This window comes from Acomys minous (assembly GCF_964271855.1).
Source record: "Acomys minous genome assembly, chromosome: 7".
Lineage (NCBI taxonomy): Eukaryota > Metazoa > Chordata > Mammalia > Rodentia > Muridae > Acomys > Acomys minous.
Window position 1 is genome coordinate 125,208,866 of NC_140488.1, and position 14,825 is coordinate 125,223,690.

The 14,825-nt window shown below is 42.2% G+C and overlaps 1 protein-coding gene across 6 annotated transcripts in view; it reads left to right on the forward strand.

Annotated features, from left to right (window-relative positions):
• Positions 1-14,825, forward strand: part of SH3KBP1 (SH3 domain containing kinase binding protein 1) — a 360,074-nt gene that overhangs the window by 38,764 nt on the left and 306,485 nt on the right. For all 6 annotated transcript variants that reach the window (XM_084788562.1, XM_084788564.1, XM_084788558.1 and 3 more), the window contains exon 2: positions 14,010-14,167. In XM_084788562.1, coding sequence (XP_084644688.1) covers positions 14,010-14,167 — 158 coding nt within the window. The remainder of the gene's footprint in view (positions 1-14,009; positions 14,168-14,825) is intronic.

Consider the following 14,825-nt stretch of genomic DNA (forward strand, 5'->3'; position numbering starts at 1 on the left):
TTTGGTTTTGAGACAACATTTCTCTGTTTGGTATGTCTGTCCTGAAATTCAGTATGTGGGCCAGGGTGGCCTCAGACTCATAGAGATCCACTTGCCTCTGCCTCCTGAGTACTGGGATTAAAGGCATGCACACACTCAGCAACTTTACTTCTTTATTTTATTATTATTTGTCTTTTTCTTTCATTTTTGAGATTATAATAATATAGTTGCATCACTGTCCCCTTCCCTTTTCCCCATATTTTTCTCCTTGCTCTCTTAAAAACAGCTTTTGCTGGGTGTGGTGGCACACGCCTTTAATCCCAGCACTCCAGGGGAGGCAGAGGCAGGCAGATCGCTGTGAGTTCGAGGCCAGCCTGGTCTACAAAGTGAGTCCAGGACAGCCAAGGCTACACAGAGAAACCCTGTCTCGAAAAACCAAAACCAAAACCAAAACAAAGCAAAAACAAACAAACAAAAAACTGAAATAAAACAAAAAACCAAAGCCTTACGGCTTTTCCCCCCCCATTAATTGTTGCTCTATACATATATAGGATTGCTGGCCAGTGAGCTCTAGGCATGTGCCTCCCTAGTGCTGGTATTACATATGTGCCACTGCATCTGGCTTTTTACGTGGGTTCTGGGGCTCTGAACTCAGGTCCTCATGCTTGCATAGCAAGGACTTTACACACTGAGCCAGCTCCTCAGCACCACTTTGAGGGCTTCCTTGTTCTCGTGGTATACGAACAACGTCAGGGTTCAATATCATTATCGTTCAATGTCTTGATCAGTTTTAGTGAGAAATGTAAAGTGTCTGGGAAAAAATGTACACACTGTTCTTAGACCATCCTTCTAGAAATCTCTAGTGTGGTGCTGCTGATCTTTTGTCTATTTTTATTAGTATGTGTTTCAATTCTGGAAATGGTTTTAAGAGTTTCTTTGGATCTTACTCTGTTTGATCTTATTTTTTTAAACATTTATTTATCTTATGTGTATAGATAGTTCCCCTGCATATATGTATGTGTGTTCCTACAGAGTTCAGAAGAAGGGCCTCAGCTCCCCAGGAACTGTAGTTATCGGTGGCTGTGAGCCATCGTGGTGTGGGTGCTCATAACTGAACACTGGTCCTTCGCATGAGACACAAAAGGTCTTAACCACCAAGGCATCTCTTCAGTTTTATTTGTCTAGCTTTAAGTTCCAACCTTTACAGGAAAGCAAAGTGTTAGGGGTCGACCTACTTCTGTTTTATAATACTCTGAGAAGATGCACATCTTCTAAGTGATTTTCTCATGTACCAAGTAAGCATTTCTAATGAAGTTAAGAAGACGTACACGGGGTAGATCTTGACTATTCGCTTCTTAGTTCAAATTATTCAAATAGTAAAAACATTAATCAAAATGACTCACAAAAGGAGGGTGCTGGGATCAAGCTGTAAAGTGATTAAATAAATGAACAAAGGAAAAATTGCCTTTTACAAAATGACTCTCAAACTGGGAGAAGTCACTTGGATAAACTCACAGTCACCATGCAGCATCATTAAGGAAAGTCATCAGGAACGGTCCGGTGTGGCCTAGTCACGTTTCCCAGCATAGAGCTGCAGGAACAGTAGATGTTCTCTCCTGATTAGATGTTAGTGAACTCAAAGTGGTTATGCTTCTGGCAGCTTGCATTTTTAAAGGCTGCTTTGAAGCCACTGTTTTGCTGTTATTATCTGCTTCTAGCTTTGGCTCACATTTCATTTTCTTGGATTCTCATCTTTTCCTCAAATTCATCCTGTGTTTCTGTCCACTCAGCAGCATTTCTTGAGTGCATGTGTGTGTGTGTGTGTGTGTGTGTGTATGTGTGTGTGTGTGTGTGTGTATGTATATGAACCAGAGTACACCCTTGGGTGTCATTTCTCAGGGATGGCCAACTTTTTCCTTTTGAGACAAGAGTCTCACTGGCCAGGAGTTTGTTAAGTAGGCTAGCTGGGCTGGCCAATAAGTCCCAGGAGTCCACCTCTCCAGTGGTTAGATTGTAAGCACATAGTGCCGTGTGGGCTTCTTAAAGTGGCTTTTGGGACTCTAACTCTGGTTGCTACGCTTATGAGACAGGTACTTTACTTATTGCCACATTCCACAGGTGTAGTAGAATTCCTACAATGAGTGTGTGTGTGTGGGGGGGAGGGTAGAAATGAAACTTCTTTTAGATGTGTTTGAGGAAGGCAGGGAAGGGTCACTGTGGTTTCCTCTCATCTTATTCTCTCTACTTTCTCTCTGACCAGACACTGCATCTTTTGTTAACACAGGCCATTCAATGACTCAGCCCTTGCTTTGATTGCTCCTACTGAGCACGTTTTCCTGTTGAAATGCTCTTAGCCGCTCTCCTTTTGACCTGAACATAGGCTCTTGCAGCTGATTCAGCTTAGCTACCCTGGAGCATACATGCCCATGTATAAAACCCTTTTCCCATCCTCTTTATACTCTCCTCCAGAAAATCCAGAGTCACGTTGTTACAGTCCGTATAGAGTCTCCTCCACTACCAGGCTCTACGAATGTATTTTGAATAAAGTAGTTGTAAGCAAGCCTTTTAGATGTATTAACCACCATCAAATACATTTCGTCTGTCCTTACACTGTCGAATAAAATTAATTCATGAAATGAGATACTGTCACGGAAGAGGAAACAATGTTTTCTCATTTTATTTTTTATTTTTGCATAACCTGTAATTAAATTGATATAACCAGACATTTGTCTTTCCTTCTATTTTAAAGTTTACATATTCTACTTGATCCCAAACCTCTGGCATTTCTTCTTGTGAAAGATAGGTGATTGGGTTCTAATTAGGCAGCTGTCTGACTCTCTTTGCAATGTGGAAATCAGAGTGTCATTATCAAAATCATAAAAACCTATGTATCTTAAACCTATTTTATTACTTAATAAGATAAATATTCAGATAAAGCAGTGTTCATGTGCATTCTTTCTAATATTGAATAAAAAAGTATATGCCTTTTAATGTCTAACTGCTTTGAGTAAACTGACTTTCTTACTAACTTAGTTTGCCAAGAAGCTTTACTTCCCCTTGCATGGCTTCTGCAGAGAAGCATCCTCCTCTATATTTACTATAACAAATGGTCTTTATTCTACACTATCTTTTTAATCTTCAAATTTATCCACACCCACTCTCTGTACATTTTCCCTTTAAAAAAAATCTTTTTCCGCCTTGGCCAACTTGCTCTTATCCAGTTTCTCTCATGCATTGTTGAGAAGAGCAGCATGCTCAGCTTACAAGAGTAGTTTCAGCTCTGAAGTATTCAGTAATGCATTTTTCCTATACCCCTGGGTGTGGGTTCTAGGCCAGGCCCTGTGGAGCCTGTGGCTTCAGCATACAGGCTGTAAGATAGCAGAGGCCTCAAGGCTTTATGAGCTATTTCCTGTTTACATCCTGCCTTGCATGCTATGATCTTTGATTGGATACTTCAGCTATAGGGAGCAATAGTCAAGGCTGAGGAGGAAATCGAGTTGAAGCCAATCACAGTAGCGCTTGACACTCCTAGGCTAGCCTGTTATAATCTTTGGTTATTTGGTCATATTAATCTTGGGCTTTTTTTTAGCCTTCAAGTCCAATAAAAGCTCACATTTGTAACTGTGTCTCTTGGAGCTGAATGAGAAGGTACAGTTTGAAATAAGTGCTCTCTCAGGGCACTCCTGGAATTGATCACCAACACTGACTGAGTACCTACTATGGGTTAGACATCAAGCACATAAGAGATTATACTCAGATCTACTCTATAAGAGTTCCCAAAGGGTAAGCAGTGAGAGAAGGGGATGCACAGAGAATCCCTCACAGTAAAGAATGATAATAGCCGATGAGACCAGTGGCTGTCAATTGATGGAGCAGCTTTTGTATACAGGAGTTTTCAGTGCTCATCCATTATCCTTGAACCAGACCCTCTTCTAATATTAAACACAAGATGTCAGCTCAGGCAAGATGTTTTGCCTCATGCCATACAAATAGTAAGTATGTAGGCTGGAATTTACTTTTATGCCTATCGGGCTTGTGGTTACAACTCAGATTATCTGTAAAAGATGCTGGCCTGGGAGGCCAGGGTTCCTTGGGCTATCCTTTAAAACAGTGACAGGAATATTTTAAGTCAGGCAGTGGTGGGCCTTTTTCTCTGTTCTCTGTTGATTTATCCACCCCCTTCGCTGATACCCTGTTAGTTCTTTGAGCTGTTCTTGGGCCTATGGCAGAACTTGCTGCACCCTGCAAGGAGCCATCTTGGCCTGTGCTCTGTTTCCTCTTGTTCAGAGAAAGCCCATACCCAATGGCTCTGTCACTGGGGTCTGAGTTCTGAGACTGTCTTCCTCAGAAGCTGCTGTTAGTTGCCTACCAAAGTAAGGCCTTGGGAATCATGCCTTGATAGGTTTTGTGCCCCTTACTAGTGTATTCATCAAGACGCTGAAAGCAAATGGAGATCAGATTGTTGTGTGTGTAGAGCCCCATAGCCCCTGTGCCCTTGAGCTGGGAAATCTAGGTCCCCAAGCCCCTATCCCAGATGCTGATGAGAAAGCTTTGAATAGTGGGGACTCTTGGCCTTTTGTAGGAAAGTGTATCATTTTATAAAAAGTTGGTACACACACACACACACCAAAAAAAGTTGGTACACAAGTTACAAGAAACAGAAACCAACTGTGTCTTAACTAAAGAGGGCACATGATTCATGGAAAGGCTTTAGGGTGGTTTATGTGATGGAAGAAGCTGGAGAATTGTGTGTGGGAAAGATGGCAACCAGACTGCTTCTGAGAGCTCTGGTGGAGTGTGTGCTCTAGCTGTTCCCAACTGCTGTCACATTACTGGCAGTCAGTTAGCTTCTGGGCCCATGCATGAGCTGGCAGAATATTGGACATGTCAGCTGCATTCTCATCAGATTGTATCTCATGGGGGAGGAGGAGCCTCTCCAAATGGCTTTCTTCCCTGGATGGGGAGAGTGGTGGCTCCCTGGAGGCACCAACATAGTCAACTACTTGAGCAAATACCTACACTTATAAGTTCCTAAATGTGGGTCACAGAGTGTTTCCACTTTTATCTTTAAAAGATAAATTTAGCTATACCATTTTGCATATGTAAGTGTATGCTGTGATTTTCTGATAAATGTTTAGCATTGTGGACTTTTTTTTTTAACCACAGTTTAAGATTAAGATGTTTCCATCACTCCCAAAGATCCCTCATATCCACTTGTAATCAGTCTACATCCCTGGCTCCAGGCAACCTTACTGAACTATTTTCTGTCTTTTGAGATTTGAGCATAGGTTTTTTTTTATATGCTCTTGATTGCTATAACTTCTGGGTATTGTAGAAACTGCTGTATGTGGGGAGGGCAAGGAAGAAGCCTTCCAATGGTGCCCAAGTCTGCATCTTGCTGGTCTAAATTACTACTGATGTTTGCTTTAGGTTTAACCTTCTCTCCTGAGAACTGTCATTTGGGAGAGTGCAGATGCCAAATCTTCTGTCATGGAACATTCTAGACCTCAGCTCTTCACCTGGAAAATTAGGAAATTATCTGAACGATGACATCTGATGTTATTTCTATCATCAATAATCAGCAATTATGCTTTTTTCATCAATCTTTTCTTGTGAAAATGACTTCCTGATTTTCTATACTACCATCAAACAGGATGGAACGAAAACATTAAAAGTAAAAATGTCTTCATCAGATTGAGCACAATGAAAAATTGTAAACCCACAAGTGTGTGACATTTCTACTTCCGAAATGATTAAAGGATAAAGCCACACCTACTGAGACCTTTGTGACAGTGTGTGTGTGTGTGTGTGTGTGTGTGTGTGTGTGTGTGTGTAACAAAGGAAGTTAATTGGAAACTTCCATCCACCTCCGTGCTCTCTGGTTTGTTCACATGTTTATTGAGTCACAAGGGGTGCTAGGTGGCGGAGCCAGAATCCTGGGACACAGAAGGACTTTTCCCAGACAAGGCTTACAGGCTGCTTGGGACAAGCCAGTGTGAAGTGCAGCTCTAAGTGGGGCAAAGCTAGAGAGAGGAAGTACAGGGGCAAGGCAGAAGAGGTTGCGTCCCACACGGGCCTCTCTCATTGCCCCTGGGTCAGGTTCAGCAGGAAGCTGCTTGACAGCTGGCTTAGCCAACCTAACAGTTAAAACCCACCCATTTTGTCCTTATGGGGAAGACATTCAGCAAGTTCGAAGGCAGAGATAGGGAAGGTTGAAGTGTTAACATTTCTAAACAGATCTCTTATCTCCTGGGGCTCGATCTTTTTGTTGTTGTTGTTGTTGTTAACTGTAGCTTTGGCTCATTTTTTTTTTTTCAGACAGTAGTTATAGAAAACTTGTGGAGGCTGGCTTTTGGCACAGCAGGCACCTGGAGAGTGTGTTTTTGTTTTTGTTTTTGTTTCTGATGGGGAGACATCCTTAAGTTTTGTAATTTATGGTGTCTTTAAATATGGGATTTTGTTTACTTTTGTCCTAATTACACCTCTGAGATACTCTACTTCACCTGGTGATTTAATTTTGTGCTTGTGCCGAGTTAGTTTTCCAAAGGGTACCATTAAAAAAAAAAACTATATGTAATGTTTTACCTTCATTTACTAAAGTTACTTGTAGCTTCCTGTAGGCAAGGCTGAATGGTTGGAAGCACAGACTTGGGGGTCCGGTGAAGATTTTGGTCATGTTGGTGTAGCCTGAGGTCTTTATTGCTTTTTTGGCTAAACACTGTTTTAGACCATTGCTATTCAAAAGGAATATAATACAAGGCACACATATAATTTAACATGTTCCAACAGCCACATTAAGAAAGCTAAAATAGCTCACCATATTTTCAATATTTATTTTCTCCAGTAATTCCGAAGATTCATGCCACTGTGCAGTCCATGCTAAAAAAATATGTTGAGCTACTTTGTGTTCTTTGTTATAGGAGTTTTAGAGCAAGAACCCCAGCCCTAGCAGCCCCCACAGCCTGGGCTGAGCCACTTGTCCCAGTACTCCAATTCAAGAGCTGAGCCATAGTGCTGAACAGAGAAAGATCAAATCCAGGTGGCACATTGAGAAGAAAACCAAAGGGATTCAGCGGTCCCTAGTTTGTCTTCGTGGTACTGACATGAACTTCAGGTTTAAGGGGAAGAATTGTGTCGGGAGAAACAGGGCTGCTTAATTAAGCGGTCCCGGTCACATGGCCTGAGTGATCAGAGTCTCACTTGTGGTTCTATGGGTGGCCTAAAGAAGTCCACACTGACTGCTTGACAGGAGAGGCTGGTTTTCATCGAGTAATAACCCCTGTTCCATGCTTCAGCCTTGCCACCATGCAAAATAGTCCTCATTTGGGCGCAGAGTTGTGGCCTTCCAAGGAGGTTTTGCTGTTGCTGCAATCCAAGGTGACAAGGAATTTACAACAGTGACTGGAAAGCTTTCAATGCCTTTTTTGGTATGTGGAACAGGACACTGTAAAAGGCGGACAGTCAGCTATCTCAGCTACTCTTATCTTTGTGCCTTGAGCCTTGAAGGGAAATGAGATAGGTTAGGTGTTGTGGCTTTCCAGATGTCACTCCTGAGTGATTAGCAAGCCTATGTGCAGAGGCAAACAGGCGATCCAGCAGACTACAGGAGAAAAAAAAATAAAGGCAGATGCCAGACATACATCCTGCTTTTAGCTTACCATGTGCACCCAAGCTAGAAGTCATTACTTTTCAACAGAAACAGTTTCTAAGTAGGGACCAGTGAGATGGCTCAGTGGGTCACAGTGCTTGCTGTCAAAACTCGACAATCTCTGATCCCTGGCATCCACGTAGTGGAAGGAGAAAACCAATTCTTGCAAATTGTCCTCTGACTGTCACATATGCACGGTGGCATGCACTGCTCCAAACGGACAAACAAAAAGTGCTTGTTACACCTTTGAAAAAGTTTTTAGTTATTTATAATATGTATAGGTGTTTCGCCTGCAAGTATATATGTGTACCATGTGCATGAAGTACCTGTGGAGGCCAGAAGAGGTCATAGGTTCTCGCTAGAACTGAAATTATAGATAGTTGTGAGCCAGAGGAGCTAAACCATATCGCCAGCCCCTTGTTATACTTTTATGACACATGTTGATTCAAACAAAGCCACATTTTGTGCACTCAGTAGCCACTGTAACTGGTGCTATTACATTGGAATGAAAAGTTGCAAGCCTTTGAAAGGAAGGAAGAGAGACATAGCTCCTGACTTAGGAGCTCTTAACGTCATGCACAGCTTTCCTTTTTCTTTTTCTCTTTCTTTTCTTTCTTTCTTTCTTTCTTTCTTTCTTTTCTTTTTTCTCTTTTTGGTTTTTTTGAGACAAGGTTTCTCTCTGTAATAGATCTAGCTGTCCTGGAACATGCTTTGTAAACCAGGCTGGCCTCAAAGAAATCCGCCTGCCTCTGCCTCCCAAGTGCTGGGATTAAAGGCATGCACCACCATCGCCTGGCTTCATGCACAGCTTTCTTACCTTAAGAGAAACCTGATATGTAAAAAAAAAAATCATCTCAACAGGAAAGGTAAAGCAGGAAGTGATTATTCATGTCACAAAAGAATTAACCACAGGTTCTTTTAAATAGCAAACTCCCTTAGTGCACTGAACAATATGACTCAATTTGCAGAAATGAGATTGGCACTTGACATTTTACAGGTATCTTTGTTGGGCAGAAACTATCTATCCATATAAAATGTACGCTGCTGAGTGGTTGGATTATCAAAGCTGCATTGAGTACCTGTTGGATGCCCTGGATACTCACAGGGGCTACAGTAGAATAAACTGTGATCCACACACAGAAAGGATTTAGTAACTCACCAGGAAGACTCAGAAGCCATCACCACAGCATAGGGTGACCTCCGTGGCAGAGCCAGGAAGACCTAGGGGCTAGTGAAGCCAGGGAAGCAGTTTGGAGGTGGTCAGGAACCATCTGAGGCTAGAAAGCAGGGAAGGTACATATAATTTCCTGTGGTTAAAGAGAAGATTAAAAGCCAGGCTGTGATGGCTCATGCCTTTAATCCCAGCACTTGGGAGGCAGAGGCAGGCGGATCGCTGTGAGTTCGAGGCCAGCCTGGTCTACAGAGTGAGTCCAGGACAGGCAAAGCTACACAGAGTGACCCTGTCTCCAAAAACTAACTAACTAACTAATTAACTAACTAACTAACTAACTAACTAACTAACTAACTAACTAGAAGGTTAACTCCTGTTCGATGTGGAAATAATTTTTTTTCAACTGGGAGTTTAGTAAAAGAGTAAATTAAGAAGCAAGCAATATGGTAGTCTAGTGTAAAGAAGACTTGAGTGTTGTGCACTTGTACTCTCCATGTCCCCAGACCTGAATGACTTTTCTTACCATATGTAGTGGGTATCCCCTGAGACAGGCCCGTAAGCACTTGGAAAGAGAGAGTGAAGGAAAACCAGGATGCTTTTCTCTATGACATGGCAGCATGTCTCCTAGATTTCTTCCAGGTTTACCTTGCTAGAGAGCAGGGAAGTGTGACCTGCTGGTTAGGAAGGAAGAAGCAAGGCTGTGAGCCACATTTTGGCCAGGTCTAGAGTTCCTGAAAGTTATCGAAGTTAACCAGGAGACAGTTCAGTTCCCTTTGTCTTTCTAGAACAGTTCCTTGTTCTCCTTATGTCTTCGAAAGGCACACCTGTATTTGGGTTCTTTTAGTTTGCTCCCCCTCTACGCTTTCATGTCTCCCATCAGAAAAATTGAGACTTGTTCTTTCCTGGTCCAGTGAGATCTGGTGGGGGCGGGGGAGCCTGAGTTTATGGTCTATGGTTTGGTATGTTTGTTTTTTATGGTGTTGAGAATTGAATTTAGGATCTCATGCATGCTAGGCAAGGGTTCTGCCATTGAATTGTATTTCCAGACCTTGTTTTTTTCTTTCTTTCACTTAAAATTTTATTTTGTGTATATGTATGTTTGCATAGGTGTAGGTATGTGTACCTCATGTATGCCTAGTGCCAGAAGAATGTGTCAGATCTCCTGAAATTGGAGTTATAGATGGTTGTGAGCCATCATGTGGGTGCAAGGAATTGAACCTGGTGCCTCTGGAAGAGCAGTGAGTATTATTAACCATAGAGCCGTATTTCCAGCTCCCTGGTTGCTTTTCTAAACAGGAATATTGTTTGAGTATTTAAAAACTTTGTCAGGGGTACATTTTTACATGATGTCTCCATTATGAGAACACCCAAGTGTGTGAACACACACACACACACACACACACACACACACACACACACACACACACAGAGCTGTGAGATCCTGGATGATACAATCTTTTCATGTCTCCCTCATCATATAGGTGGTTCATTGACCAAACTTACAGGACAGATGACTGTTTATTACTGTACGATGAGCTCGAATCTTTTATGAAGGGCAGTGAGCTTTTGGAGAACAAACAGATGAGTTTCATATGGCCAGAGACAATTGGAAGAAAAACAAAGCTATTTTCTTCAAGGGCCAAGGAGTTAGTTTTGAACTGCTGTTAATCCCTGGATAGCCCAGCATTCATAGCTCTGTCATAGAGGGTGGATGTAAGCCCCATATTACAATTTCCTTGATGCTCATGGAGAGCTGTTTGGCCATTTTCCTATAAGATGTGGTTAGCCTAAGCTGCTGTTTGTCTCGCCAAGAGCTGATGTGGCAGCTGCACATTTTCTTGAGTTGAATAGTCTGCAGTTTTTACACCCTGCAGATCTTTCAAGCTGCTTGTCCCATTTAGTGAGGGTGATTTTAGTTAAAGGGGTGAGAACCATAACGAGGTGTAGGCACCACAGAGCTGTGGGTGCACTCCCTGCTACCAGAGCTGGTGCTTGCTCTAGCAGAACTTGCTGGCTTGTGCTTTTTTTTTTTTTTTTTTTTTTGCCCAGCACTACTTGCTTCTATTGTCTCATAGGTTACCTTCTGCCCCTTGGAGGCCCCTGACTAGCTGACAGAGAGCAGATCATTCTGTAAGTGGAATAGCAGGGAAGTTGGCATTTTCTCTTTTAAAAATTAATATGAACAGGCATTATAACTTTTTTCTCCAAGTATCATCTCAGAGGATCCCTGAGTGGGTGTGTTTCACATAGGGAAAACTTTGTCTCAGAAAATGAGCTTAATTTTCTTGCAGAGCATTAAGTTCCCTGGGAAGATGGGCATCAGACTATTTAATTGGAAAATGAGATAATTTAGGGTCTGGCACATGAATTATACTATAATCTCAATTTCAATAGATCAATTTCTATTTAGAGTAAACTTTTACAAATAAATTGATATGAGGGTCTGCAAATGTTGCCCAGGCTAGATGAATGGTTGGGTCTCTTGCCTTGGCCCTCTGAATAGCTGCTACTATAGGAATGTGAGACTACATTTAGTTGAAAGCTGGTTTTGAGTTTTATTTGTGATACAAGGTCTCACTAAGTTGAGCAGACTGGCCTTGAACTTGCTTTGTTGCCCAGGCAGGTACACGATTTTATAACCCTCCTGTCTCACTCTCCCAAGTAACTGGTGTGATAGAGTTGTGTCATCAGAACTAGTTGTTTTTAAATTGCTTGTTATGATGGCTCATAATCCCGTGTGTGTGTGTGTGTGTGTGTGTGTGTGTGTGTGTGTGTGTGTGTGAGAGAGAGAGAGAGAGAGAGAGAGAGAGAGAGAGAGAGAGAGAGAGAGGAAGAAGTGCATATTTGTATTTGTGAGTTCAGGTGTGTAAGTGTCATAGTGCATATGTAGAGGTCATAGGACACCCTTGGGTCCTCAGTTTCCACTTTGTTTTGAGACAGTGCCACTTTTGTTGTTTGCTACTGTGCAGTGAGGCTAGCTGGCCCATGAGTTTCTAGGGGATTCTCCTGTTTCTGCTTTCTGACTACTTGTTTGGCTTTATGTGGATTCTGGGGACTCAAAGTCAAATCTTTGCACTTGCACAGGAAGCACTTTGTCCACTGAGTGATGGCTCATTTGAACTACTGGGGACCAGAGCATGGAACAGAGAAATTGGAGTGTTTCTACATGCATACAGGAGCACATGAGAAATCAGGAAGGGCTTCCTTGTATATGTTTCTATAATCTTTTTTTATGGACAAGTGATGACAATAGCAAGTCAACTTCATCATGAGCAGCTTTACGACGGGAGAATGCACTAACTCATCATGTAATAAAACAGCAATCTAGGAAAAGGCTGTTCTATTCTGAGTCGCTGGGTTCAGCTGCCCTCATGAGTAATTAGTCTGGAGGACAGGGTATTCTCAACCAGAAGTGTGGTAGGACTTTAACCTCTGATAGAAATGCAAAGCTTGGGAGACCCACTCATCTACTGACCTTTCCCCTCAGACAAGTGCCTTAGTCTATTGCATTGTTTTGAATCATTTGTGCCTTTTAGTTTTCTATTTAAGAAATCTCTTCCAAATCCAAAGTCACTAACATTTTCTATCATGCTTTCTTAGATCCCCAAAATAGGAACTCAGAGTCTCCAAAAAGAAATGACAAGGGAAAGGAAGTGCTAATTACCCTGGTTTGATAAGTGCAGGCTCTGTGCATGAGGTGTAATATCACACAGTACCCCATTAATGTGTGTGGCGATTGCATGTTAGTAAAATGTTACATACACGGCCCCTGCAAAAGATGTAGTTTGTTCACGTTTATGTTTGTAATGCATAGTTAATTCATTTAACTTTCTCTTTATGTCATCATAACTCTTAAGTTGTTTAAGAGAAACTTGGAGTTTCATCTAATTGAAGGAGAGATAAACCTGTTTTTGTTATGATCCCAAGTGTGGGATGGGGAACGATCTTGTGAGAGAACAGGTGATGTTAATCCACTAGAAGACAAACCACCTCGTACAGGGAGCTTGTTTGTTGCCAGCTGAAAAGATCCCATGAACAGACTCTGGGAGGAGATATATAAATGAGCCCAAAACTGGGGGCGGGGCACTTGGAGACTTGGGATAGTTTTGACTGTTCATCGCTCCACTTCGAGATGCTCCTAGAGAGAACCACTCAAAGGAAGGCTTCGAGGTCCAGGCTCCAGCTGAGGTTCTGGGTTCTGGTTGCTCCAGGTTCCAGCAGAAGAAATCCTGCTGATTATGCCAGGAGAATCGTTACTCGGAACTGATACCGTTATGCTTTTGTTATTGTGTTCCTCAATCCTCTTCTCCTATTGTTTTGGTTAGTCGGGTCATAAGAGACGTACGCTCGTTCATAATAAAATATATTTGCTAAAAAAATTGAGCTTACATCTAATTTTCCCTATCTTTTTATTCATTCATTTATATGAAGTTGCAAATAGAAAAAGGACAAGTTTTGATGGTGGTTTATATTGAGAAGCACAAAGAAGATCTCAGAGTCTGAAGGAGTCTTGTAACTACTCTATGGATAAGTTAACCACTCTCTTGTTAGCTTGTGCCTTATTACATTGGTACTTTGTCAACAAAAGAGCTTCCTCATCTGTCGCCTCTGCCTACACCAACTTAAGGGATAGTTTCTTTGCCACTGAGAAGATAGTTTAATATGGTCCAACTGTCTGTGAGCTCATCTGTTGAGGCAGCAGTGCTTCTGATGTGGGCAATCTGAGACATTGGTTCAACTAGTGGAGCCCTCTGCTTCATGTGTATTTACTTACATATGTAGTCATGAGAAATAGCTATCATCTGTGTAGCATGGGAATTACAGTCCATATTTTGTGCAGCTTGAGGTCTAAGAACATTAAGATGGCAGGGTTTGTATTGGCTGGGTGAGGAGCGGTCCATTAATATCTCTTATTTGTGGTCTCTGGTCTCTGCACTTGAAGAAATGATGCCACATACCCTGTGTGTTTGGTAAGTGTTGTCAGGCCACTGTCACTGTGTGGTTTCCCTTCTGAAGTCTCTGCTGACCCTGACATCGAATTGTAGGCTACCCTGCCTATGTCTGACCACAACCAGCACTTTGTGGTTTCAGAGCTACATAGGCTTCAGGTTAACCAAAATCAGGTTGCCTGTGGTCTTGCAGGGCTGTGGGAGCTCAGACTTCTACAACAGCTGACCCTAAACCTTCTCTCTTTTTTTCTGTTCCTTGCAGTGGAGGCCATAGTGGAGTTTGATTACCAGGCCCAGCATGACGATGAGCTGACAATCAGCGTGGGTGAGGTCATCACCAACATCAGGAAGGAGGATGGAGGCTGGTGGGAGGGACAGATTAACGGCAGGAGAGGTTTGTTCCCTGACAACTTTGTAAGAGTGAGTACAAAGCCAAACCCTTTTTCCTGTTTCCTGTGTGGGCTTTGCCGACCAAAAGGCTGTGGGGGCATGAGGGTAAAGTGCAAGGGCCTCTTAGGCGCTTTGCTGTCGGCTTGAACTTGTGGGGAGCACATGTCAAGGAGAGCATGTATAATTGTGCTCTGTGTATGTGGGATATTTGTTTTTGAATGACTTTTTATAACCCCCAAATGATCTTTCCCTCAATGGTTTAATCGCCTTTTAGAAAATGCTGAGAAAAATATAAAGCTTAAGAAATTGTTTGGTGTATGTATTTGCTTATGCGCTGTGACAGTTTGAGAGGATTTTTTTTTCTCGTTTTACAGTCCATGCAAACTGGAATTTGAAAGTCAGTTTTTGCCATGTGCATCGGTAGCCTTCAAATCAAATGCTGAATGTAAATGATGCTCTTTTCTACTTTCTACTCAGAGATTTGCCTTTGTCACAGGAGCGGTATTGTTCTCCCTTTCTCCCTTATGCCTGTGAAGCATTGAATAAAAGCTGTTTTGTCAGGAAGATTTTGAAACCTGGTGCCCTTTGTCAAACTCACTCAGGGCTAAATTACAAGATGTTTCTCATTCCTGTTAATAAACGATGCGTCTCAACTGTGACAAACAATAGTGTGAATTGGGGGGTTAGG